At 50.7% G+C, this 26,787-nt stretch overlaps 2 protein-coding genes across 2 annotated transcripts in view; one reads left to right on the top strand and one right to left on the bottom strand.

The window, feature by feature from the left end:
* Positions 1-25,476, top strand: part of LOC100974091 (keratin, type II cuticular Hb6) — a 34,559-nt gene extending 9,083 nt beyond the window's left edge. Inside the window, exons 3-11 of the mRNA XM_034935806.4 lie at positions 18,136-18,606; positions 19,412-19,620; positions 20,424-20,484; positions 21,245-21,340; positions 21,553-21,717; positions 21,976-22,101; positions 22,375-22,595; positions 24,549-24,580; positions 24,720-25,476. Of these exons, the coding sequence (XP_034791697.2) occupies positions 18,136-18,606; positions 19,412-19,620; positions 20,424-20,484; positions 21,245-21,340; positions 21,553-21,717; positions 21,976-22,101; positions 22,375-22,595; positions 24,549-24,580; positions 24,720-24,901 (1,563 nt within the window). The 3' untranslated portion in view covers positions 24,902-25,476. The remainder of the gene's footprint in view (positions 1-18,135; positions 18,607-19,411; positions 19,621-20,423; positions 20,485-21,244; positions 21,341-21,552; positions 21,718-21,975; positions 22,102-22,374; positions 22,596-24,548; positions 24,581-24,719) is intronic.
* On the bottom strand, positions 1,378-24,788 carry LOC100975531 (keratin, type II cuticular Hb1). Its single transcript, XM_034935802.3, has 10 exons — positions 24,671-24,788; positions 7,414-8,097; positions 6,400-6,608; positions 5,536-5,596; positions 4,681-4,776; positions 4,304-4,468; positions 3,916-4,041; positions 3,422-3,642; positions 3,111-3,142; positions 1,378-2,812 (listed from the first exon to the last, which is right to left on the bottom strand). The coding sequence occupies exons 2-10, from the start codon at positions 7,780-7,782 to the stop codon at positions 2,574-2,576; spliced, it is 1,518 nt and encodes a 505-aa protein (XP_034791693.1). The 5' UTR covers positions 7,783-8,097; positions 24,671-24,788; the 3' UTR covers positions 1,378-2,573.
* Positions 25,477-26,787: the final 1,311 nt, after the last annotated feature.

Genomic DNA, 26,787 nt, shown 5'->3' with positions numbered 1-26,787 from the left:
TCACGCTGGTCTCAAACTCCTGACCTCAGGTGATCTGCCCACCTCGGCCTCCCAAAGTGCTGGGATTACAGGCGTGAGCCACCACACCCAGCCCCAAACATTGTATTTCATTAGCAGATACACTAAGGCCCAGAGATGGGAGGTGACTTGCTAAAGGTCACACAGTGAGATGTTCCATTTTCTTCACCATTCTGCACCCGGGGCATTATGTGTTTGATTCCTTCCCGCCTTGCTCCTCTGTCTGAGCCTGTGCAGGAATGGGAACCTAGAGGGAGGTGAGGGTTGTGGGGCCGGAGTAGGAAGGAAGAGAGGGTCAGAGCTAGAGGGAGAGTGAGGGAGTGAAATACGGCAGGTCACTAAGGCCCAGCTAGGCTGAAGTTGGAATAGGTGAGAAGTCCATCAGGACTGGAGTTGTAGTTGGCTTCTGAACTAGGGAGGGATGGAGCTGGTGCTTGAGTCTCAGGTCTGGACTCCTGACAGGGGCTGCTGCTGCTGCTGCTGCTGCTGCTTCTTGTTTTTTTATTTTTTTGAAACAGGGTCTTGCTGTGTCGCCCACGCTGGAGGCAGTGGCGCAAACATGGCTCACTGTGTGGCTTCAACTTCCTGGGCTCAAGCTGTCCTGCTTCGGCCCCCTAAGTAGCTGGGACTATAGGTGCACACCACGTCGCCCAGCTAATATTTTTATATTTTATAGAGATAGAGTCTCACTGTATTGTCTGGGCTGATCTCTAACTCTGGGGCTCAAGCGATCTTTTCACCTTGGCCTCCTAAAGTGTTGAGATTATAGGTGTGAGCCACTGCACCTGGCCTAGGGCCAGCTTCTGAGCTGTGTGATGTCACAGCATACAGGGCTGGTTGGAATGATTGATCACAAATTCTGGAACTTTCTAGGATTGTGTCCCACTCAGAATTCCATCAGGGGTGGCTGAGAGACCTTGGTTTGATTCTAGCTTTTACAAGAGACTTTGTTCTTTTCACTCCACTCACTTCTGGTCTCTTAATATTCTTAATCATTTCTAGTGCCCAGAAGGGTAGGGGTGGGGGACTCCCATTTCTGCTGTATTTTCTGGGCCTTGGACTGGAAGTTTAGAGATTCACTCTGGCTTAAAGATGTATGTTCAGGGAGTCACCTTGGCCCATAGTGGGGCTGAGCTGTCATCTTCCCCTTCCCCTACCTCGTCAGTGTCAAGTTAATACTTCCATGCATGAAGAAGCTGAATGGCCCTGGTAACCACGGAGGTTTCTCTCTGTACTTGCAATCTCTGATCACAGATATAAATGTAATAAGAGGTTGGCCATAAGAGGCCCTGATCCCTAGAGGGACTTCTACTTTACATTCTGCAAAAGAATAACACTAATGATAAAAAATAGAGTGATAATTTTGTGGCGTGCACCATCTAAGCCTTTTACATATATGAAATCCTTTAACTCATCAACTTATGAGGTGGTTGCCCTTTCTATAATCCTCATTTTGGAGGTGTGGAAACAGGCACAGACAGGGTAAATACATTGCCCAACCCACTCACCTAGGAAGGACCAGGGCCCAGCTTGGGGCCCAGGCAGTCTGGCTGGAGTCCGTGTCCCCCCTCTATGCCACATCATCTTGCTATGTGCTGTTTTCTGTCTTTGAGGAAAATGTATCAGCTGTGGCAGGTCTCCAAAACCCCAGAGTGATGCCATTTAAAAAAAAAAAAAAGAAAGCCAACATCAAAGGCTTTTTGAAACTTTAAATCATATTCATGTATTCACCCCTTAAAGAATTCCAATAAATTACTCAGGCATGAGTCTTCCCTACCAAAGCAATGGGTGATGTTGCCTCAAGCTTTGAGTGATTGGTGAATCTGATTTTCATGATCCATCAGTTTGCAGATATGCATGAGATGTTTTCTGAGAGACAGCTGCAGTTTAGTGAAATGAGCACTAGCGACACACACAGGGCTTAAACCCCAGATGAACCACCCAACTAAGTGGGGGACCCTGCCCCAATTATTGAGTGCCTCTGAGTTCTGGCTTCTTCATCTGCAAGGTGTATCATTAGGGTTGTGTGGATAAAGTTACATCAAATAGGGGCCTAGCACAACTCTTGGCTAAATCTGAACCTTCTGTGAGGCGAGGGATAGAAAACTGTACTGGAGACCCTTGGCTTGGCCTTTCGCTGCTCCATGTGACTTCGGGGACCCTCCCTAACCCCGACCCCTGAGAGGGTAACAGAGACACAGACAAGACCCAGGTTGGCTACATTAATTTATTGAAACACAGATCAAGAGCAGAGGAGGAAGGGGAGAGGCAGGAAGGCAGTTGCCGTGGGCAAGGTTCTGGTCCTGGCCCTTCCTGCTCCTGAGGCCCCTTCCTATGGGTGCCAGCGGACTTCTTTCTAGGGTGGCCTTTCCCATTGTGGGGTGGCTGAGCCCAGAAGTGGGGGATCACACAGAGAAATGCGAGGCCAGGAGTGGGAGGGGTCTTTCAAAGTGCAGGAGAAGTAGCTGAGCACTTGCTCCAGGCGCCTGGACTGGATGGGCCAAGCAAGGCAGGGCAGGAAAGATGCCTGGGGCCTGGGACTTGAGTTGGGGTGCCTAACATTTCCGGCAGCTGCTGCCGCAAGACCCCACACCCAGGGAGCTGATACCACAGGAGCCCACGCCGCAGGAACCCCCTCCGCAGGTGGTGTTCAATTGGCCGCAGGGCGCACACAGGCCGGTGCTCACCACCACGTTCCCGTTGCACGGAGCGCTGCAGACACTGCCAGTCACTGGCCGGGAGCCTGACACGCAGAGGTCCCCGCACACGACTCCGCCCCGGGAGCTGCTGACACCTGTGAACCCCGAAGGCTGAGTCAAAATTCTGAAGGGCAAGCCATCCTGCCTTCCTGACCACCGCCCCTGCCCAAGACCTGAGTTCTGGTATGAAAAGTCAGAAGCATCTTCAGTGGACAATTCTAGGTCCATCTAGTCCAAGAGCTGGGGTCTTTTGGATGTCTGACCCCAAATCCCTCCTGTTGTGATGCCAACCCACTCTTTTAAATTCAATCTCAGTAACACTCCTTTTTCCAAACTCTGCCCTCCATCACAGGTAGTTAGTAAATCTGTCCACACTGGACCCCAAATACTCACAGACATTCACAGCCCCAATGCCTTCACATAGCCTGAGGGCAAAAGAGAAAAAGGCAACATTAGTGACTGCCCCAGAGTGGCTGAAAAAGCTCCCCAGTTCATAGGGTAGGGTCCACAACTGGTCAATTAGGAACAGAGTCTGAGGGAACAGCTTGCCTCAGACAAACTCACACACCAGCCCTCCCCACACCGGAAGTGAATAATAATAATTTTTTCCCCCAGAGCCCTGGCCATTGCTCAGCCAAGGCCAAGGGTAGGCTTGTGCCAGGGATGGGGAAGGGTGGTTCTGGGCCACCCTTGGTTGGACCCACCTCTGCTCCTCGCCCTCCAGCAGGCGCCTGTAGGTGGCGATCTCGATGTCCAGGCCCAGCTTGGAGTTCATCACCTCCTGGTACTCCCTGATCAGGCAGGCCATGTCCTGCTTGGCCTTCTGCAGGGCGCCCTCCAGCTCGGCCAGCTTGCAGCGGGCATCACTGAGGGCCGCCTCACCCTGCTGCTCAGACTGGGCCACCGCGGCCTCCAGCTTGGAGTTCTGAAGAGAACAGAAAGAACAAGGTAGATTAGAGTCCTTGGGTCTCTCTGATGCTCATCCAAATGAGACTATACTCCCCACCAAGCTGGGAGCACCCCAGAACAGAGCCTCTTGCCTTTATCACCTGAGACTCATTGAGAGACCACGACCAGGGACTCTACATGGATAAAGGGGCTGGAGAATGAATGCTGAGATCCAGGTAGGGCACACATAGGCTGTGTGACAATGGTTAGGCCCTCGGTCTCTCTGACCTTGGGCACAGATGCCCCATACCTGGCACTTGGCATTCTCCACCTCGGCCGTCAGCCTCTGGATCATGCGGTTCAGCTCGTTGATCTCCTCCTTGGTGCGGCGCAGGGTCTCCCCGTGCCTGATCACCGTGGCCTTCATCTCCTCACACTGGGGGAAGTAGAGATGCTCATGAGGTTCAGGGTGGGACCTCCCATCCATTCAGGACACCACAGATGATTTTGCAGGTTGTACAGTGCTCAGCCTGTGCAGCCACACATGGCAGTCCTGCCCTACCACCCCAACATCAGAGTGGCAGCCATCTTTTCTCATCCCTAGGGACCAGCATCCCCAGAAAAGGAAGCCTATTTAATAGATACCTCACATCCCTCCCACTGCCACGTCTAGCAGGCAGGTGTCCTGTGCCACTCACCTTGCTGCGGTACCAGGACTCGGCCTCGGCCCGGCTGCGGGTGACAATGTCGTCATACTGTGCCTTAATCTCGGCGATGATGCAGTCCATATTCAGGTCCCGGCTGTTGTCCAGCTTGACAACCACGGAGGTGTCTGAGATGTGCGACTGGAGAATGCGGATCTCCTGCAGGAGGTGAGGGCAGTGACTTTAGTTGAGAACACAGCCCCACCCACCATGTCCTGACTCCACCTCCTCAGGCTTTCTCTGGTCCCCAACCCTGGCCCCTCACACAGCCTCAGGGACTGCAACCTCTACCCACATCCTGTCCAACACTCCCACCCCCAACTCTCCTCTCTGCTGGCTGCCAGGTTTCTGCCTGGCCCCTGAGCCCACACCTCCTCATACAGCCGCCTCAGGAAGTCGATCTCCTGGATCAGGGCCTCCACGTTGGCCTCCAGGTCTGACTTGCGGAGGTAGGCGAAGTCCACATCCTGGAAAGGTGGGGAGTATTGGAACTCAGAGGACCCTGGTGATCCAGCCCCCAGACTCCTCTCTCTGCCCATCCATTCCATGTATCTAGGGGAAAGCAGTCCCTGGTGTCCCATTCCCATGCCTTTCCTCCCCTTCTGCCCTTCCTGGGATGAGCTGGCATCCTCTGTCCCTCTGATGACAAACCCTGTTTGCCTTGACCATGCCTCACCAGCCTTTCACTGCTCCTTACCCTCTTATCTCTCCTTTCTCCCCTCTCCTGCTCCAGGAAGCCTGCCCAGACTGACCCCCCAGCTCTCACACCCTGACCCTTTCCTGTCCCCCACAAGTGCTCCAAGAGCCCAGTGGCTGCTCCTGGTTCTTCTCCATCCCCCCTTAGACCCTGGGATTGTGTCTCTGCCTCAAGGTCAGACTCCTCAAAATGCTAGACAGACTGCACTGTCTCTCAGCAGAGACATTGTATCTGCTATGGCTCCAGGGGCCTCAGCAATAGACCACAACCTCTGGAACAGAGCAGGACACACAGAGGACAGTGCAGCCATCCCCTTGCCCAAGGTAGGTGCTGGTAGATATTCCCAGGTCATTGCCCTTTGTCAAGGCCCTGGATGCTCCATACAATGACCTGCACCTGGGCAGTCCTAGCCTGCTGTGGAAAGGTCATTGCGCCCCACACTGAGGTTGAGACCCCCTGTGTGTCCCCAGGAAGAATCTGTCATTCTGAGATCCCACAGATCTGTGTTTCTCAATCCTGTGTCACTTGCCTTCTTCAGAGCCACAAACTCGTTCTCAGCTGTTGCTCTCAGAGAAACCTCCTCCTCATACCTGAGACAGAGCAGAGGGCAGAGAGGGGAGGTCAGGGAAGGGCAGGTCTCTGCAGAGCCACCATCACATCACACTTCATCACAGCCATGGGGACAGTACTAGAAACACCTCCACACAGCCCTGGCCTGGCAGCCTAGCTTAGTCCTTTCTGGTTGGATGTGGGATGTGTCTGGGATTCTCTCTCCACTTTGAACTGGGGATGGAGAGTGCTCATCTGGGACTTCCCAGTCCTGTTCCCAAAGGGGCTCTGAGGTCCCCCAGGAGGCAAATAGGACTCAGCCCCCAGCCCCATCCTGGGAGTAAACAGCATGGCCTCCCGGAGACTGTAGCCCCAGCCTGCCTTCACTGGTATCAATCCCAGCTTAGGTATGGGGCCTCCTGGACCCGCAGACCTTCAGGACTCAGCACCCAAGGCAGTGGGACACCCAGAGCCCAAGACCTGTCACTCATGAGAGACCCTGGGCTCACATCTGACAGGTGCTACAAGTATAGGGGCTGAGGGTCAGGAGAGAAGGCCTGGACCCTGCAGAGGCTTCCTCCCTACCCAGCGCAGGGGAGAGCTGCTGGGTGATGTGGTTCAGGGAAGAGAAGGCTGAAGTGGGACAGAGACAGGTCATGGGAGTCACAGCCCTCCTCTTACATAGGTGTCTGGGCAAAGATTCCACAAAGGAAAAGACCCCGCCACCCTCGGTCAATCTAGTGGTCATGGCCACTCACCCTACCTGGGAGTTCTTATTGTCTAATCCAGTGTATTTCACCTAAACCCCATTCCTGTGCCCAGCATCCCTCTTGCCCGCACTCACTTCTTCTTGTAGCCCTCCAGCACCTCCTGCACGTGGTTAAGCTCTGAGGCCAGCCTCCCGCTGTCGGCCTCCACGCACTCGGCCTCCCGCCGCAGAGTCTCGATGTAGCCCTCAAACAGGGGCTCCAGGTTGCTCTGGCAACACTCGCGGTTCTGGTAGAACTGCAGCTTTGTCTCCAGCAGTTTGTTCTGCTGCTCCAGGAAGCGCACCTGCCATTCGGTGTGGGAAGGAGGGGCAGATGGTGTCTGGTGCCCCAAAGCCAGCTCTGGGGGCTCGCAGGGGAGGTGCTTTAATGGGAACCCCCAAATCTGGAGCTTATCTGAGATTGAGTAGAGGTAGGCAGTGGGAGACAGACAATTTCTGGATTTCCTGGTCATGATCTGTGTCTAGATTTCCCACTCAGGAGTGGAGCAAGGGCTGGGTGGTGTCAGTGCCTGCTGCCTGGGGAGTTGAGTGACCCCCCCCCACCCAAGCAGATGAACAGAAGTGGAGGCTCAGCCCCTCACTATGAAACTAGGTGATCAGCAACCCTCACAGGCAGAGTACTCAGGTTCAGATCACAGATGAGATTTCTGGGGATGGTACCAGGAAGAGGGTGTCACAGGCCATCTGGAAGGGAGCTCAGCTGTCCCAGCCCTTCCCCTGTGTCATCTGGAAGTCAGTGCACCCTACTCTCTCACCCTGGGGCTGCCCAAACCCCTCTGAGTTCAGCAGCAGTGGTCACATGCCCCCTCCCCCAACTCCCTGATGTCTAGCTTGTGCCCCAGAGCAGCCTGGCCACACTTTTCCTTCACAAGCTCCCTCTATCTGAACTGTCAGCTGAGTCTGCATCTTGAGTGCCTGTGTGTGTGTGTCTGTGCGTGTGTCTGTCTGTCTGTGTGTCTGTGTGCCTCGCCCATCAGACTGGGATCTCAGGCAGGCAGAGGTCTTTGTGCCTCTGACTCCATCCTTAGTGCCCAGCCCTGGCTGTGTAGGTGGTGGGGGTTCAGGAAGGGTGTGATCCAGGACACCCACCTTGTCGATGAAGGCCGCGAACCTGCTGTTGAGGGACTTGATCTGCTCCTTCTCCTCCTGCTTCACGCACTGGGCGTTGGGGTCGATCTCCAGGTTGAGGGGCGTGAGGAGGCTCTCGTTGACCGACACGGTGGTGATGCATGGAGGGCTGGGCCCGCACACGCCCCCGGAGCGGTAGCCGAAGCTGCGTCCGCAGGAGCCGGCCCGGAAGCCCCCGCACACGCTGTGGCTGCCGAAGCCCCCGGTGAGGCCGCGGTAGCAGGAGATGCCACGGTAGGGGGCGGCGGTGATGCAGCAGCGGCCGGGCCGGGGCCCGCAGGCCGAGATGCAGCTGAAGGCGCGGCCACCAAATCCTGATCCGCAGGTCATGATCCTCCTGGACGTTTGGGTTGCAGAGGACAGGATAGGGGACCTGGAGTCCTGATGGAAACTCCAATGTGCTCCTCAGGGCACCGCAGCCCTATTTATGCGCAGATTCTGAAGGGGCTTGGCTGTGAAGATGATGTTGGGGCAATTTGCGCTTTATGGGCTTGGGTGGTTAGCCGGGTCCAACGCCTCTCCAGAATGTGCTTTAATGGGGGAGTGGCCTGCACCCTCTTCTTTGTAAAAGATGTCAGTCTTGGGCTCTGGGGGAGTCAGCATGTTTCATCTTCAAAGTGTCTTGCCAGCAGGGCATTCCTTCATCTGCAGGCATTGGGGAGGGAAGGGGAAGGCAGAGGAGAGGACGAGAAGGAGGAGTAGAGCCTGGCGAGGGGAAGAGAAGGGAGGCCAGGTGCTGGGAGAAACTGGGAGGAGGAGACCTGTGTGTTAAGTGTGATGTGGGGAGAGGGGTTTCAGGAAAGGCTGAGGCATTAATAAATACCGTCTCTCATTTCCATCGCAGCTGTGGCTAAAGTGCTCTTGAAACACAAATCTGGATTTCCCCATCTCCAGATTTTTCAGTTGGCAGCTGAAAACCATCTCACTTTTCCTACCATGGGAACAGTCAGCAGATTATTAAATATTTGTCTTTTATCTTTTTTATGATGAAAGCTTTCAAATATTGAGAAAAATTGGAATAATACAACACACATGCATTGATGTTCCACCTGTTTACCCCGATTCAACAGTTAACATTATACCATATTTGCTTTCACAGTTGCCCAATTATTTGAGTGGCAGAAAGCATGGCATGTCATCCTTAAATACATCAGCAGGAATTTCTGAAGAATAAGGAGAGTACTATTTTCTTATTCAGGAAAATTAACAATAATTCCAAAGCACCACTTACTATTCATCTCAGATTCAATTTTCCTAACTGTCCTAAGGATTTTAAAACTACATTTTACATAATTTAATTTGTGGCTCTAGCCCTTGTATTTTCTATAAATTAGAAAGTAAATCTTGAGCTGGGATGTCCAATTTGGTAGACAATAGGCAGATGTGGCTACTTAAATTTAAGTTAGTAAAAACTAAATAAGTTAAAAATCTAGTTATTCAGTTGCACTATCCACATTTTGAGTCCTGAGCAGCTACCTGTAAGTAGTGCGTACCTTATTAGACAGTGCATATAAAGAACACTTCTTTATTATTTATTTTTATTTTATTTATTGTTTATTTTCAGATAAAATTCTGTTGGACAGCACTGGGCTAGAGGCTGGATTAGGTTTAAATTAAACATTGTTGGGCCAGAATACTTCATAAAATATGCTGTGTAACTCTTATTATATCACCCTAGGAAGCATAAAATGTCAGATTGGTGATGCTAAACTGAATCACAGCTGGGCGCAGTGGCTCATACCTGTAATCCCAGCACTTTGGGAGTCTAGGGGGGTGGATCACCTGAGGTCAGGAGTTCAAGACCAGCCTCGGTGGAGGAGTTTAAGACCAGAGATGGTGAAACCCCGTCTCTACTACAAATACAAAAATTAGCCCGTTATGGTGGCACGTGCCTGTATTCCCAGCTACATGGGAGGCTAAGGCAGGAGAATTGCTTGAACCCAGGAGATGGAGGTTGGATCACTTCAGTACATTTCCCCCTGTATTAGGAAAAACTGTATAGAGAATTAGAATTAGAAAGAACTGTGTAGAGAAGCATAGATCTTAGTTTGATAAGAATATGTTTCTTTTTAATTGGTCACCTACGATGTGATCATCATTATATATCGTAAATGATCTCTAATTCTCACATCAATCATATGAAGTATGTACCGTTATCCCCATTTTACTGATGAGGAAACCAAGGCTCAGGGAGGTTAAATAACTTGCCCGAAGTCTCCCAGCTGGTAAGTGACGGAGTCAGGAGTTGCATTGCCTTCTCACCTGTAAGCTGTGACAACCCCTTGACTTCCTAATCTTTGGATAAGTTCAAGAGGGTAGTGAAAGTTGTTTACAGGGGAGTATCTGTGAATTTAGGGTGTGAGAGAGTCCATCTAAGGAAGACAAGCAGAGTCAGAGTGGGTTGGGATGGTTAGAACCATGAGGGGTCATTTAGGGACACACGGCGATGTGAGGCTACTTGGGGGCTGGGAAGGAGTAAGAGTTAGATGTGCAGCACCCCGTGACTAAGAATTGAAGGATGGGGTGGAAAACATCAGTTTTAGTTATTTGCATACCTCTGGTATATGGCAATACTTTGATAGACTGTACTATGTTCTACCTACCCAATGAACCACCCCCCACTCCAATAGAGCAGGTCCTAGAAAAATTAGCTCGTAAAGTACAGAGGTTTGCATTAAATTGAGGAGAAGAAAAGAGAAGTGAAATGACCTGGCTTATAGCCCCCTGGAGCTGCTATGCTTCAAGGGCAAAGGCAGGCAGAGTAGCCTTAGGGAATGAGAACAGAAGCAGGATTGATGGGAAAAGAGAGGAGAGGAAAAAAATAGAAGAGAATAGGGCTCTCAGGGTATCTGTGCAAAACATTCAGAGTGTGGCCTTGTGACAGGACAAATGTGGCAGGTCACAGACTGTGTTGAGCTATCTGGTCACCCCAGAGAAGAGTATGGCACCTGCTGTCCCTTTGTGAGTTCAGGGCTGCTGGGCCAGCACTTCTGAAGCTCTTTGTACCCTCATCTGGAATTTGGGGCACTGCTCACAATTGAGCAGTGATGTCCCCAGTAAACCAGCGGTTGGGTGTCCTGAGGAGCACTGTGAGTCAAAGTACATCTCATCCACACTTCACCTTTTCTACCAGTATAACTCCTTATAAAAACAACATGTATAAACACAAGCTAATTACTAATGGCTGGTCCTTACTAAGCAATTTTAAAGATGTAAGAAGCAATTTAAAACAAGGTATGAAAAATTCAAATGTGACACCATTTCATTAAACTTCAGGAATTAATTGCTGCTAATTTTTGAAGACCTAAAAGGACATTCAACTTGTTTTCTTCAGAGTGAAAAAACCTTGTCATGGGGAAGGGAGGAGGGGAGGGAAGGTGGCAGGGAGGAGGGGAGGGAAGATGGCAGAATCTCCACTCTATGGTCTTGGCTCTGGCAAGGTAAAGAGGATAGATTTTAACTTTGTGGAGATAACAATTATTTTTATTGTGAAATATTTCAACACAAAATAATGCATAGGTGGTTAGATATGTAGCAATACCTACCACTTAAAGGAAAAAATAGAACATGTGTGTATTTCAGGAGCTTCCTTTGTACCTTGTTCTGATCGTACCCTACTCCTTCCTGGCCTAGGGTGACTCCTCTCCTGCATTTTGTGTTTAATTATTCCTTTGCTTTTCTTACAGTTTTAGAACCAATGCACCCATCTTGCAATGACATATTGTTTCTTTTTCCAGCTTTTGAACTTCACATAAATGGACTCATGTTGCATGGATCCTTGTGCATCTGGTTTCTTTCATCAAATGTTGCTTCCTGTAGCTGTCCTGTGTTCATTTTCACTGTGGATTGCACTCATTCCATGGCTATACCACAGTTTATTTGCCTTTCTACCTCGATAGCCACAAGGTTGTTTCCAGAGTTCTGTAGATTGAACAGAGCTGCTATGAACATCCTTTCTCATGTCTTCTGGTGCATTTATGCAAGAGTTTTTCTGGGGTATGTGGCTATTTTTTTTAAAAGTTATGTCAGTAGTAGGTGTTTCATGTAGAAAGCTATTTTATGACTATTCTTCCAAACTTAATAATAAAATCTTTTGATGTTCATCTTACACCATACTAGATACTATTTTAAGAGTCCAACATGCATTAACTCATTTAATTTTTACAGTTGCCCTCTGAGCTTGGTGTTATTATTCTCGTTTTATAGAAGAGGACACTGAGGTCTAGGGAGGTTAAGGCTCAGGTTGTGTGTTAGTAGCAGAACTGGCACCCAGAGCCTCTGTGTCTGATCCCAAAGGAAGGGATGCGTTTGTCCCATTGCACTCCCTTCTGTACACCATCGGCCATCAGTAGTAAGTATCACACAGTAGCTGGTGTTTGTACATAACATAAAAACACAAACACTCATCTTGCCCCATGCCCTCTGCAGGGCCCTGCAGGTTGCTCTCAGGGTTCAGGGCCAGAGAGTATAGGAGAGCTCACCCTTGTTCTTGGCAAGCTTCCAGTATTAAGAGAAAAGCAGGGACACATACCCAGATAATGAACAAAAATGGAAACCCTGCAACACATCAATGTGTACAAATGTTTTCTTCGTGGATATATTCCAAGGGCTTGGCACATAGTAGGTGCTCAATAAATATTTTTTGAATGAATGAAAAGAATACCAGCTGCATATTAAGTGCTGAGTAATGGAGCCATCGAAGCTTGGTGGTTTATTGTGCAAAGCTTTGTGGTAGGATAGGGTGGGGACACATGAAGCAGATGATGTGGCTATTCCTGGGGGTGGGGGTGGAGAGGGGTGACCTTCCTTGCTGGGGCCTGAAGGATGAATGAAGTGAGTGAGATGTGTCCTTCAACCAAGCAAAGTCCTTGGCTTGGGCTATAAGGGGGTGGTAGGGAATGAGAACAAGGATCTTGAAGGCCTTGGGGCAGAGTAGAGACCAGGTGTCGGATTGGAGAAGGAAAGAGAGAAGCAAATCAGAGGAGATTTCTAGGAAAAGAGGGAGAAAGAAATACTTGGTCTTAGACTATTATTCTCAAGGGTGACTTAGAAGAAGAGAAGGAGAGTGCTGCATGGGTGGAGAAGAAAATGAGGGAGAGATCTTAGGAGATAGTCAGGAAGAGGAGGAAACTGGAGGACAGTGGAGGAAAAATGGGAGAAGATCTGGGAAGTATGGTGCAAGGGTCACTCCCGGGATGAAAGAGCAGAGGAGGAGGAGGTGGATGGGGGAAGCAGCACAGCACCAAGGGAAAGTGTGTGTAGACCCACTGGAAGAGGTGGGCACCGTAGTTCCAGATTTATAGTAATGAACCTTCACAGGGCAGGGACATGGGGCGAGGAAGGTGCAGGCACTCAGCTGGTTAGTGGGATGAATGTTACCAGGGTGGAGCTTTTGAGTCAGGCTCCAGCCCCACCCAGGCATCCTACAGGGGCCTTCTGGCCCTTTGTCCAGTGGGACTCCTCTCTGGTGAGTTCTGATGGATAATTGGCCAGCGTCCTGGGCTCTCTTGGCTGAGAAGGCAGGGCTCTGACTTGGGCCTCTCCCCAGTCACCCACCCAACTGGCCTGGGATCAATTCCATTATCAACATCTCAACATCCCGGGTGTTGTGTAAGCAGCCACCCCACTACCTCTCAACTTCCTTCACTGGACCCTGGCCTGCACCTGCTTTCTATGAGTAGAAAGCATAAGCCAGCTGCAAGGTTAGTAAGGGCATGGCCCTCTGGACACCTGTAAGCCCAGCATGCAGATGCTCCAGATGTAGAGCCTACAGGCTGCCTTCCAGCCCACAGCTGTGTAGCAGAGTCTCAGGGACGACACTGTCCCTGCTTATGAGGGCTGTGCCTCAACCGGCATTCTCCCTCTCTCTCCACTGTCACAGTATCTCATGATCCTCTCCACTCCTGCAAGGGCCCACAGGATCACCTGTTGTCCACCCACTAGCCCTGTCTCATTGTCTGTCACTGTGTGAAATGCTTCCATGCACATCTTCTCATCAACACTGTCCTGCCCGCCTTTTGCCTAAAGCTTGTCCTCACCCTTTCCAGGGAGCCTTTCTTGCCTTTCCCATCAGACTAGCTGCAATTGCACATTGTCCCAGAAAGGACACTGTCAGCTGTCATTGCATTCCTCAGTATCTGACAGTATGTATGAAAAGTAGCCCTCTTTAGACTTCTGGCCTTTCTCATGAATTCGGATATGCTCTACCAGACTGGGAGCTCCAGAACCCATGTTTCCTTCCTCCTCTTAATGCCTCCTTCCCTCCAAAATTAAGACAGGATTGAGCATAGAGCTAGGAAATATCAGTCACAAAATCCCCGAGTCCCCCATCTGGAAAATGTTATCTAGTCTAAGCGATCAACTATCTTGAGGAGTCTGCCTTATAATACCCTCCAGGGAGCAGAATGAACTGAAGGGAGCACTGAACAAGAACTTTCTAATGTTAAAACCACCTAATTTGCCCATTCTTTACAAGTGCCCCTTGAAATAAAGGTCCACTTGGGTTAAGAGATTCTGATCTCCAGATCTGAAGGTCTTTTGGTTCACCTTGTCTCCACAAAAATGGTGGCCACTGCAGAATAAGAAGTGTCTTTCTTTTACTTAAAGCCTCCCTAAATGGAAGAGATAATGCAAGCTCCTTTAGAAAATAATGACTACTTGTCTTCTTCTGGGAAGTTCTTCCTCAACTCCAACTTCCATTTGTCCATCTGCAATGAAAGCTTGCCTTCTCTTGCTCTCATTGGAGGGCCATTATACTTTGAGGAATTATCAAGGCCATATCCCCCATCCTCAACCTCATGAAATCCTCTGGCTACTGACCAATCAGGAGGTTTTAGGATCAGGCAAAAATAAAGATGAGTGAGTGTGCCATCATTTAATTTATGACTGAGGATTTCTGATGGTCTGTTAAGTCCAAATAATAAATACACACTTATGAATTATTCACAGATTACAGAATTTTTAGATTATCCAAGCCTCTCTTCTCATCCAGTAGTATGGTTACCCAAGGATTGGTGGTGTGTTCCTTTGCCAAAGAGAAGAGATTCTCTTTGGACCTTCTCTGAGGCAATCAGGCTGGAGCAGAGATTGAAGGAGTGGCATGTGTTTTGGGGTTCTTTTCGAGGACAAATGGAGTAACCATGGCCAAACTTCTCAGATCCTCTGCCCCTTGGACTGGCTCCCACTGTAGAATACAGTAGATAACATTTATTGAGCATTTTCTATGTGCCAGGTACTGTTAAACATTGTCCATGCATTATTTCATTTAATCCTTCTACAAATTCTTTAAGATAGGCGGTTAATGAAAACTGGACACAGATGGCTTAGGCATGTGGATGAGTATATCCCATCAATGCTGTTGATATGTCTGCAGCAGCAGCAGCAACAACAACAACAACTAATATGATTACACACTTAGAGTGTGCCAGGCTTAGTTCTCAGTGATTTACATGGATTAACTCTTTTAATCTTTACAACTTTATGAGGTGGGTACTATTATTATCTTCATTTTAGAAATCATGAAATGAGGTAGGTACATGGAGGCTAAGTAATTGCCTGAGTTTACACAGCTAGAGAGTGGCAGAGCTAGAATTCGAAACAAGGCAGTTTGGAATCTGAGTCTGTGTGCTTAACGAATATGCCATGTATTCAAACTTTTTATTTATTTATTTATTTTATGTTTTCTTTTTATGGGTACATAATAGTTATACATATTTATGGGCTACATAAGATATTTTGAGATAAGCATAAAGTGTGTACTGATCAAATCAGAGTACTTGGAATATCCATCACCTCAAACATTTATTTCTTTGTGTTGGGAACATTCCAAGCCTACTCCTTTAGTTATTTTGAAATACACAATAAATGATCAACTATAGTCATTCTATTGTGCTACTGAACACTAGATCTCATTTCTGTTATCTAACTGTATTTTTGTACTCATTAACACGTCTTTATCTTCCCCTCCCCATTACCCTTCCCAGCCTCTGGTAACCACCATTCTACTCTCTATCTGATGAGATCAATTTTTTTAGCTCTCGCATATGTGTAAGAACATCTGAAATTTGTCTTTCTGTACCTCAATTATTTTCCCTAACATAATGTCCTCCAGTTCCATCCACGTTGTTGCAAATGACAGGATTTCATTCCTTTTTATGGCTGAATAATATTCCATTGTGTATCTGTAACATACTTTCTTTATTCATCCATTGATGGACACTTAGTTTGATTCCAAATCTTGGCTATTGTGAATAGCGCTGCAATAAACGTGGGAGTGCAGACATCTCTTTGATATATGAATTTTCTTTCTTTTGGATGTATACCTAGTAGTGGGATTGCTGGATCACCTGGTGGTTCTATTTTTAGCTTTTGGAGGACACTCCATAGTGTTTTCCATAGTGGCTGTAGTAATTTACATCCCACTAGCAGTGTACAAGTGTTCCCCTTTCTCCACATCCTTGCCAGCATCCATAATTTTTTTGTCTTTTTGATAAAAGTCATTTTAATTGGGTTGAGATGATAATCTTATTGTGGTATTGATTTGTATTTCTTTGATGATATGTTGAGCATTTTCAATATACCTGTTGGTCATGTATATGTCTTCTTTTGAGAAATGTCTATTCAGATCTTTTGCCCATTTTAAAATCAGATTATTTGGTTTACTTGCTATTGAGTTGTTTGAGTTCTTTATATATTGCAGCTACGAATTCCTTGTCAGTTGAATAGTTTGCAAATATTTCTTCCATTCTGTAGGTCATTTCTTCACCTTGTTGATTGTTTCCTTTGGTGTGCAGAAGTTCTTTTAGCTCGATGTGATCCCATTTGCCCATTTTTTGCTTTGGTTGCCTTTGCTTTTGAGGTCTCAATCAAGAAATCTTTGTCCAGGTCAATGCCCTAAGCATTTCCTCAATGTTTTCTTCTAGTAGTTTCATAGTCTGAGGTCTTATATTTAAGTCTTTAATCCATTTTAATTTGGTTTTTGTATACAGTGAGAAATAGATATTTCAACTTTTCTGCTGCAACTATAATAAGAAATAATTTTACATGGTGACTGAGTATGCACACACATATACATATGCCATACAACTGAAACAAAAAGGGCATGTAACAAGTTATTACCATGACATATGGTGCAATCTGCTATTTTCTGGTCTATTCTACTCTATTTGATTTTCTCATAATCAATTTCATTAAAATAAAATTCTGGTTGGTTCAATTAGTGGGTCAGAACATGAATTCTGAATAAACACTGCCCCTGAGCCCACCGCTTCCTAATGATTGTAATGAAGCCCATCTGCTCTGTGCTCTGAAGTCCACTGAGCATGTACACATTTCTGTAACTCTAAGGCAGTAGTAGGAGGGAAAGCCTTAACCTATTTCCCAGGAGAGTCAAGTGCCTTCCCCTAGATCACACAGGGGTACTCAGGGCAGAGCCTTGGTTCCTACCCAGCCTTTGTGAGTTTAAGACCCACACTATTCACACTGGATGGATGGCACATACAAATATAGATCTGTTCTCTGGCACCTGCCAAGGGTACTGACAAACTTCTGTGCAGGAGTTTCAAGGAGTATAGTGCGGAAAGCAGCAGGGACTCAGGGGATGATGGCAGGGGCTGGATGCTCTCCTCATGTGGCTCTATTTGATCTCATATTCTGAGCCAGATACTGTATAGATGCATAACAGTGGTGCTCATCCCAGACCTTCTAGGCCCTGGAGGTTACACAGAGGCCTGAGAGGACATCCAGACATTCAATCCTTGTCTAGGGCCTTGTGGGAGGTAATTGTGCTTTCCTGGGGCCAGTGGGCTAGTGTGTGCTCCCGAGGCCGCATGGGACACTCTGAGGGAGGGAATGCCTCCGCTGAGCCGAGGCTGGCCAATATGACCTAATAAGGTGGCCTGAGGACTAGTCTACATGCTAGTTGAATGTGCAGGTGAGGACCTGTGAGTGTGTGTGTGTGTGTGTGTGTGATGGTGGGTAGAAAGGCCAGCATGTGAAAACATTGTGTGTGTGAGTGTGTATGTGAAAGAGAGAGGGGAGGTTGTGAGTAGGAAGGCCAGCATGTGAGTGCATTGTGTGTGAGTTTGTGTGTGTATGTGTGTGTGCACCAGAGAGTGGGAGAGAGAGAGAGAGAGAAAAAAACATGTTGATAGGTATAGATAAGGGATTTGGGAGTAGGTGTGGAGGAACTGGGTCCCTGAGAAGGTGACTAAGTTAGAGATTCCGTAAACGTGGGTCTTTTGGGGTGCAGAAACAGGTCATCTAGTTCGGAGAAACCACCAAGCGCCCCCCAAGTTCCACATCAAGGGATTCCCCCCCCAACATTCCTGGCTAGTCCTATGAGCACCGCGGACAGCGGCATTGACCATGTCAAACCCCGCAGGACAGAAAGAGCAGCAGCCCCGCCCCTTCCCTTCCATTCCAACCTGAGTCACTGCCCACTCCTTCGTCCAACGTCAGTTTCCTCAACTGTGTATTGGGAGGTTGAGGTGGGTGTGCGGGACGTGAGTTGGTCCTTTGAAGAAGAAAACTGCAGTTTAGGGCAAGAGATCATAACATCTGGCTGCTTCTGGGCACCAATTAAGTACATTAAGTGGGGAGCGACAGCAGCTAAACAACCCAAGCCCATAAAGCCTTCTAATTGCTCCGACCCACGTGGTCACAGTCTCCCCACTTATATAAAAGGCCTACAGAGGTGCAAGTAGTGAACGCCTGACGCCCCGACCACTGTGCTCTCCATTCGGACGTCTCCATCCTCAGAACCTCCTCTCTTCCCCAAAAAGCACCATGACTTGTGGATCTTACTGTGGTGGCCGCGCCTTCAGCTGCATCTCCGCCTGCGGGCCCCGGCCCGGCCGCTGCTGCATCACCGCCGCCCCCTACCGTGGCATCTCCTGCTACCGCGGCCTCACCGGGGGCTTCGGCAGCCACAGCGTGTGCGGGGGCTTCCGGGCCGGCTCCTGCGGACGCAGCTTCGGCTACCGCTCCGGGGGCGTGTGCGGGCCCAGCCCTCCATGCATCACCACCGTGTCGGTCAACGAGAGCCTCCTCACGCCCCTCAACCTGGAGATCGACCCCAACGCCCAGTGCGTGAAGCAGGAGGAGAAGGAGCAGATCAAGTCCCTCAACAGCAGGTTCGCGGCCTTCATCGACAAGGTGGGTGTCCTGGATCACACCCTTCCTGAACCCCCACCACCTACACAGCCAGGGCTGGGCACTAAGGATGGAGTCAGAGGCACAAAGACCTCTGCCTGCCTGAGATCCCAGTCTGATGGGCGAGGCACACAGACACACAGACAGACAGACACACGCACAGACACACACACACAGGCACTCAAGATGCAGACTCAGCTGACAGTTCAGATAGAGGGAGCTTGTGAAGGAAAAGTGTGGCCAGGCTGCTCTGGGGCACAAGCTAGACATCAGGGAGTTGGGGGAGGGGGCATGTGACCACTGCTGCTGAACTCAGAGGGGTTTGGGCAGCCCCAGGGTGAGAGAGTAGGGTGCACTGACTTCCAGATGACACAGGGGAAGGGCTGGGACAGCTGAGCTCCCTTCCAGATGGCCTGTGACACCCTCTTCCTGGTACCATCCCCAGAAATCTCATCTGTGATCTGAACCTGAGTACTCTGCCTGTGAGGGTTGCTGATCACCTAGTTTCATAGTGAGGGGCTGAGCCTCCACTTCTGTTCATCTGCTTGGGTGGGGGGGGGTCACTCAACTCCCCAGGCAGCAGGCACTGACACCACCCAGCCCTTGCTCCACTCCTGAGTGGGAAATCTAGACACAGATCATGACCAGGAAATCCAGAAATTGTCTGTCTCCCACTGCCTACCTCTACTCAATCTCAGATAAGCTCCAGATTTGGGGGTTCCCATTAAAGCACCTCCCCTGCGAGCCCCCAGAGCTGGCTTTGGGGCACCAGACACCATCTGCCCCTCCTTCCCACACCGAATGGCAGGTGCGCTTCCTGGAGCAGCAGAACAAACTGCTGGAGACAAAGCTGCAGTTCTACCAGAACCGCGAGTGTTGCCAGAGCAACCTGGAGCCCCTGTTTGAGGGCTACATCGAGACTCTGCGGCGGGAGGCCGAGTGCGTGGAGGCCGACAGCGGGAGGCTGGCCTCAGAGCTTAACCACGTGCAGGAGGTGCTGGAGGGCTACAAGAAGAAGTGAGTGCGGGCAAGAGGGATGCTGGGCACAGGAATGGGGTTTAGGTGAAATACACTGGATTAGACAATAAGAACTCCCAGGTAGGGTGAGTGGCCATGACCACTAGATTGACCGAGGGTGGCGGGGTCTTTTCCTTTGTGGAATCTTTGCCCAGACACCTATGTAAGAGGAGGGCTGTGACTCCCATGACCTGTCTCTGTCCCACTTCAGCCTTCTCTTCCCTGAACCACATCACCCAGCAGCTCTCCCCTGCGCTGGATGGGGAGGAAGCCTCTGCAGGGTCCAGGCCTTCTCTCCTAACCCTTAGCCCCTGTGCCTGTAGCACCTGTCAGATGTGAGCCCAGGGTCTCTCATGAGTGACAGGTCTTGGGCTCTGGGTGTCCCACTGCCTTGGGTGCTGAGTCCTGAAGGTCTGCGGGTCCAGGAGGCCCCACACCTGAGCTGGGATTGATACCAGTGAAGGGAGGCTAGGGCTACAGGCCCTGAGAGTCCATGCTGTCCACTCCCAGGATGGGGCTGGGGGCTGAGTCCTATTTGCCTCCTGGGGGACCTCAGAGCCCCTTTGGGAACAGGACTGGGAGGTCCCAGATGAGCACTCTCCATCCCCAGTTCAAAGTGGATAGAGAATCCCAGACACATCCCACATCCAACCAGAAAGGACTAAGCTAGGCTGCCAGGCCGGGGCTGTGTGGAGGTGTTTCTAGTACTGCCCCTATCGCTGTGATGAACTGTGATGTGATGGTGGCTCTGCAGAGACCTGCCCTGCCCTGACCTCCCCTCTCTTCCCTCTGCTCTGTCTCAGGTATGAGGAGGAGGTTTCTCTGAGAGCAACAGCTGAGAACGAGTTTGTGGCTCTGAAAAAGGCAAGTGACACAGGATTGAGAAGCACAGATCTGTGGGATCTCAGAATGACAAGCTCTTTCTGGGGACACACAGGGGGTCTCAACCTCAGTGTGGGGTGCAATGACCTTTCCACAGCAGGCTAGGACTGCCCAGATGCAGGCCTTTGTATGGAGCATCCAGGGCCTTGACAAAGGGCAATGACCTGGGAATATCCACCAACACCTGCCCTGGGTGAGGAGATGGCTGCACTGTCCTCTGTGTGTCCTGCTCTGTTCCAGAGGTTGTGGTTTGTGGTTGAGTTCCCTGGAGACATAGCAGATTCAATGTCTCTGCTGAGAGACAGTGCAGTCTGTCTAGCATTTTGGGGAGTCTGACCTTGAGGCAGAGACACAATCCCAGGGTCTAAGGGGGGATGGAGAAGAACCAGGAGTAGCCCTTGGGCTTTTGGAGCACTGCTGGGGGACAGGAAAGGGTCAGGGTGTGAGAGCTGGGGGGTCAGTCTGGGCAGGCTTCCTGGAGCAGGAGAGGGGAGAAAGGAGAGATAAGAGGGTAAGGAGCAGTGAAAGGCTGGTGAGCCGTGCCCAAGACAAACAGGGTTTGTCCTCAGAGTGGCAGAGGATGCCAGGTCACCCCGGGAAGGGCCAGAAGGGAAGGAGAGGGCATGGGAATGAGACACTGGGGACTCCTTTCCCCAGGCTTCATGGAATGGGTGGGAAGAGAGAGGAATCTAGAGGCTGGATCACCAGGGTCCTTGAGCTCCAACAATCCCCACCTTTCCAGGATGTGGACTTTGCCTACCTCCGCAAATCAGACCTGGAGGCCAATGTGGAGGCCCTGATCCAGGAGATCGACTTCCTGAGGCGGCTGTATGAGGAGGTGCGGGCTCAGGGGCCAGGCAGAGACCTGGCAGCCAGCAGAGAGGAGAGATGGGGGTGGGAGTGTTGGACAGGATGTGGGTAGAGGTTGCAGTCCCTGAGGCTGTGTGAGGGGCCAGGGTTGGGGACCAGAGAAAGCCTGAGGAGGTGGAGTCAGGACATGGTGGGTGGGGCTGTGTTCTCAACTAAAGTCACTGCCCTCACCTCCTGCAGGAGATCCGCGTTCTCCAGTCCCACATCTCAGACACCTCCGTGGTTGTCAAGCTGGACAACAGCCGGGACCTGAACATGGACTGCATCGTTGCCGAGATCAAGGCACAGTACGATGACATTGTCACCCGCAGCCGGGCCGAGGCCGAGTCCTGGTACCGCAGCAAGGTGAGTGGCACAGGATGCCTGCCTGCTAGACATGGCAGTGGGAGGGATTTGAGATTATCTATTAAATAGGCTTCCTTTTCTGGGGATGCACTAGGGATGAGAAGAGATGGCTGCCACTCTGATGTTGGGGTGGTAGGGCAGGACTGCCATGTGTGGTTGCACAGGCTGAGCACTGCACAACCTGCAAAATCATCTGTCATGCCCTGAATGGATGGGAGGTCCCACCCTGAGCCTCATGAGCATCTCTACTTCCCCCAGTGTGAGGAGATGAAGGCCACGGTGATCAGGCACGGGGAGACCCTGCGCCGCACCAAGGAGGAGATCAACGAGCTGAACCGCATGATCCAGAGGCTGACAGCCGAGGTGGAGAATGCCAAGTGCCAGGTATGGGGCATCTGTGCCCAAGGTCAGAGAGACCGAGGGCCTAACCATTGTCGCACAGCCTATGTGTGCCCTACCTGGATCTCAGCATTCATTCTCCAGCCCCTTTGTCCATGTAGAGTCCCTGGTCGTGGTCTCTCAATGAGTCTCAGGTGATAAAGGCAAGAGGCTCTGTTCTGGGGTGCTCCCAGCTTGGTGGGGAGCATGGTCTCATCGAGGTAAGCATCAGAGAGACCCAGGGACTCTAATCTACCTTGTTCTCTCTGTTCTCTTCAGAATTCCAAGCTGGAGGCCGCGGTGGCTCAGTCTGAGCAGCAGGGTGAGGCAGCCCTCAGCGATGCCCGCTGCAAGTTGGCCGAGCTGGAGGGTGCCCTGCAGAAGGCCAAGCAGGACATGGCCTGCCTGATCAGGGAGTACCAGGAGGTGATGAACTCCAAGCTGGGCCTGGACATCGAGATCGCCACCTACAGGCGCCTGCTGGAGGGCGAGGAGCAGAGGTGGGTCCCATAGACCTTTCCCTTTCCCAGCCCTGCCAGGGTTCTCAGTGTGCTCTGTCCTCACACTCCTGGCAGCATTTAAGTTTTGTTTGTTAACCTCCCCACCCTGCAACCAGACAGGTAATTTGTGTAAGTCCTTTAAGTATGATCTAGCCCCGTTTGAGTCTCTCATGTTCACCCAGGCACTGATCTGAGATTGCAGTCTTGTTCATCTCAGTTGAGATCCAGTAATCTGGCAGCAGGTATTCCTGTTACTGAGAAGCCTAATTAAGGCTTGGGGTCAGCTTGCCTGGGTAGTGCTTCTTCCCTTCCAGCTGTAGCTGCATGTGCTTCTCAGGATTCCTTCTCTTTTTCCTAGTCTGGCCCTGGCCCCATCTCCAGACCTGGGAGTTCAGATGTATCCCATAAGGACAGCTTCAGATAGATGACACTATCAACTCATGCTTTTCTGTTATAGTGCCAATGAGCATCCCAAAGTGGTATTCCATTGTGGCAGGTGGGAATGAGTTAGGCAGAGAGCAAGGACTTATCCCTTGGGGCAGTTATGCCTTGCTTTCAGGATTTTTGCTTGTTTGCTTGCTTCAGAGGTGGGGGGAGTGGAGAAGACCCATTGGTCACTCAGCCTTCCTATGGCTGGAGGCCAGCTATACAGCTGGAGGGCAGCTATACAGCTCCTGCTCCCAGAAGGACAACACTCCCAGAATGTGAGCTCATTCTTTGCCCTTGGTTTCTTTCCCCTAGTTGGTCAGTTGGTCTCACTCGAAGCTCCTTTTTTTTGTGGACAGTCAGGCCCTTGGCCCTGGGGAGAGGAGGGTGAAGGTTGGGGATGCAGAGGGAGCATCTTGTTTATTTGGGAAATGGGGAACACAGGTTTGGGACCTAGAAACTAAAGTGACCATATGATTAGATTTCCACCAAACTCGAGTTGTTCCATTGGAAAGCTCAGAGGCAGGGGTCTGTCTGGCTGGGCCTGGGGAATTTCATAAGTGAAGAATTCTGGGAGGAGCAGTTTTCCAAGTCTGAATTTGGAAGTTGGAGAAACACATGGAGATGGCATTGGAATCTGAGTGGCCCACTCCTCCATCACACGGGGCTCTTGGAATGAAATCAGGAGCTTTGGTATGTGTTACCTAGGGAACCTGGGCATGGAATGATTTGATGGTGGCCGTGGCTTCTCTTATCTGAAGCTGATTTAACCAATCCTTGGCCAGTGTGCTTTCAGGGGAACTCCATTTTCTTCCCTTAGGGGAAGCTATTGGGAGGGAAATGTGGGCTGGGTAGAAATGAGTGTCTGGGGTGACAGCCCTGCCTTGTCATTGGATATGTCCTCCTTCTGGGCCTCAGCCTTTCCATCTGCCAGATGAGAGGACTGTGGTGGGCAGTCTCTGAGCCTGTTCTAAAATCCCATTTGTTTATCTAACAGTTTTGTATTGAGCCAGGCATTGTTTTTAGGTGGTGCAGGAAGGAATAGACAAAAATGTCTACCCTCCTGATGCCTATAATCTAATGACACCAATCAGACTGGATTTCAGAAGTTAAATCTGTTCCCCTCAAATGCACCTGCAATTCAGTCAGAACCAACTTCGAGGTAGTGGCAGCTAATAGCTCTTAAGGGCTATGAGCCAGGCACTAAGCACTGGACGCCTCTTATTTGATTCAGTCCTCGCAAGAGATCTACGAAGTAGGTTTTCCTGATGAGGAAGCCTAGGCTGAGGTTGGCCGAAGCTGGGGTTGCACAGCTCAGAAGCAGCGGAGAGCGAGGCACTCACAGGCCTTCTGTCTCCAGACCCTCACGGTGACCCGAGTCTACGCTGGCTCCTGGCCAAGAGCATTTCTTGCCCCTTCCCTTGGGCAAGTGCCCAGATGGAGGGCCACAGATGTCCCCCTCCACCTCAGTCACGGGGGCCCGGCGCCTTTTCCACGGCACTGACCTCTCGCCTTCTCTCCCTGCAGGCTATGTGAGGGCGTCGGCTCGGTGAATGTCTGTAAGTAGTGGGGTCCGTCCCCTCCTCCCGCTGGGCGGGTCTGGGAGCCTCTGGGCAAAGGGCGCGTGGGCTCGCAGCAAAGCCACTCACCCAGGTCGCGGCTGCGCCTGACGCGCGCCTCCGTCTCTTCCCCCTGCAGGCGTCAGCAGCTCCCGCGGTGGCGTTGTCTGTGGCGATCTCTGCGCCTCCACTACTGCCCCTGTTGTCTCCACCAGAGTCAGTAGCGTCCCCAGCAACAGCAACGTGGTGGTGGGCACTACTAACGCCTGCGCCCCCTCCGCCGGGGTTGGCGTCTGCGGCGGCAGCTGTAAGAGGTGCTAGGAGGCTGCCGCCTCCGCCAGCGCCTGTCGCCGTCACTCTCCACCCAGCCAGTACCTCGCGCCACCGGAACGCGCCGCCCGCGCCGGCCTCCCAATAGCCGCCGCCCGCTGCCTGCACTCTAAGTGCCCTCCCCACCGCTCCGCTCCGGGAGCCATCCCCGGTCGCAGGAGTCCGGGGAGGCCCGGGCGGCGCCGTGGTCTCTCTCTGTAGCCTTTCCTGGTAGTCAATTTGTTGTCCCGAGGATTCATCTTTTTCTTCCGCCTGCCTTCTGTTTTTTGCTGTATGCATTGGTCTTGCCTGAGCTCTTCCCCAAAGCTTGGAGGAATGGGGGAGGCCCGGGAATGTCCCTGTCTGCACGACCTGGGACTCTGCCCATGTGCTTTTGCCTGTGGAATGGAGACGCGGACCCTGGATAGTGGTTCTATGACTCTGCGAGGGACAGGCCCACGCGTGTGGGGAGAACATCTCCCTTCCGGGGCTGCCCGCAAGAGCTTCTGAAAAACTAATGACTCTGCTGCCTTCTCCTTTGTCTTTGTTTCACTCTGTGTTTCCAATAAACTCATTGTAGCGAATCAAGCCTAGTGTCTCAGAGTCTTGAAAATGCCAGGGCCTTCCTGGGATAGGGGCTCCTGCCAGAGCGCTTCAGGACCTGTTTATCCACTATTTTTCAGTAGCTAAAAATGACCACAGTAGGTGCTGCCCATCTGTACTTGAGCAGCCCAGGCCTTGGGGAAAACGAGAGAAGACTCACGGAGCCAGGGAATCTTATGGGGTCATGGGTTTCTCTAGACCAGGATTTCTCAACTTCAGCACTATTGACAGTGTGAGCTGGGTCTTTCTTTGTTTTAGGGCTGTCGCGTGCATTTGGTAGGATGTTTAGTAGCATCCCTGGCCTCAACCCACTAGATGCCAAGGGTCCTCCACCACCCTCTTGTGACAACTAAAAATGTCTCTAGATGTCGCCATATGTTTTCTAGGGGTTCTCAACCAAGGTGATCACCCACCGCCCCCACCCCAGGGCCTTCCTGGAGGGGAAAGTGCATGGGGAAAAAGACAGGGTAAGAATGGAAGGAAGGTATGTGAGAGAAGGGAAGTATGTGAGAGAAGCACTGTGCAGGGAGGAAGAGCCTTGGGTTGAGAGGAGAACTGGGCTTCTCATTCCGAGCCTTGATGGCCATTTGCCACATGTGTGACTTTGGGCAAATTGCTTCCATCCCCTGATCTTCAGCTGCCTTGGCTGTGGAATGGGGAGATTGGACAGTATTCCTAAGATCCTTCTAGCTCCCTATGTGAGATTGTGTTTGAAAGGTCTATGTTAATGCCCTTTGAGTTTGAGTGCCGGTTCAGCCATTTACTAGTCTGTAACTGTGGGCAAATCACTAAGCCTCACTGAGCTTTAGTTCCTTCAAATTTAGAACGGGATGATGATATCTACTGGGCCATAGGGAGGTGTTTCAGATATCTATTACACACAGCAAGTCACCCACATGGAGAGGCTTAAAACAGCAATACTTTATCATGCCTCAGGATTCTGTGGGTTTACTGAGGAGTTCTATTTTACATGATGTTGTTTGGAGGGCTAGAATGTCTTAAAGGCCCAATATGGCCAAAATCTCACATGGCTGGACTTGGTGCTGGCCACCAGCTGGGAGTTCAAGTGACGTGGTTGGCCAGGGTGTATCAGTCAGGGTCCAATCAGAAGACAATAATTTGAACAGAGAAAGTTTATCATAAAGCATTATTAACCATAACAGAGATTGGCCAGTAAAAAGCAAGAACTCTAAAGCCCACAGCAGCTGCAGCCATAAGAAGCAGCCCCTACCCCCAGGCCTTTTCTCCAGCATCCAGTGATAATTTCTTTGCTGGCTCTCCAGCTTTCACTAATT

Source organism: Pan paniscus, chromosome 10 (assembly GCF_029289425.2).
Source record: "Pan paniscus chromosome 10, NHGRI_mPanPan1-v2.0_pri, whole genome shotgun sequence".
In the NCBI taxonomy this organism is placed as follows: domain Eukaryota; kingdom Metazoa; phylum Chordata; class Mammalia; order Primates; family Hominidae; genus Pan; species Pan paniscus.
This window is presented reverse-complemented; position numbering and strand designations above follow the sequence as displayed.

Bases quoted from the DNA above. Each gene is read 5' to 3' on its own strand.
- LOC100975531 (XM_034935802.3), bottom strand. From the start codon at position 7,782: ATGACCTGCGGATCAGGATTTGGTGGCCGCGCCTTCAGCTGCATCTCG. The intron at 6,609-7,413 runs GTGGGTGTCCTG...ACCGAATGGCAG, and splicing joins TCGCGGCCTTCATCGACAAG to GTGCGCTTCCTGGAGCAGCA. The intron at 4,777-5,535 runs GCAAGTGACACA...CCACCTTTCCAG, and splicing joins AGTTTGTGGCTCTGAAGAAG to GATGTGGACTTCGCCTACCT.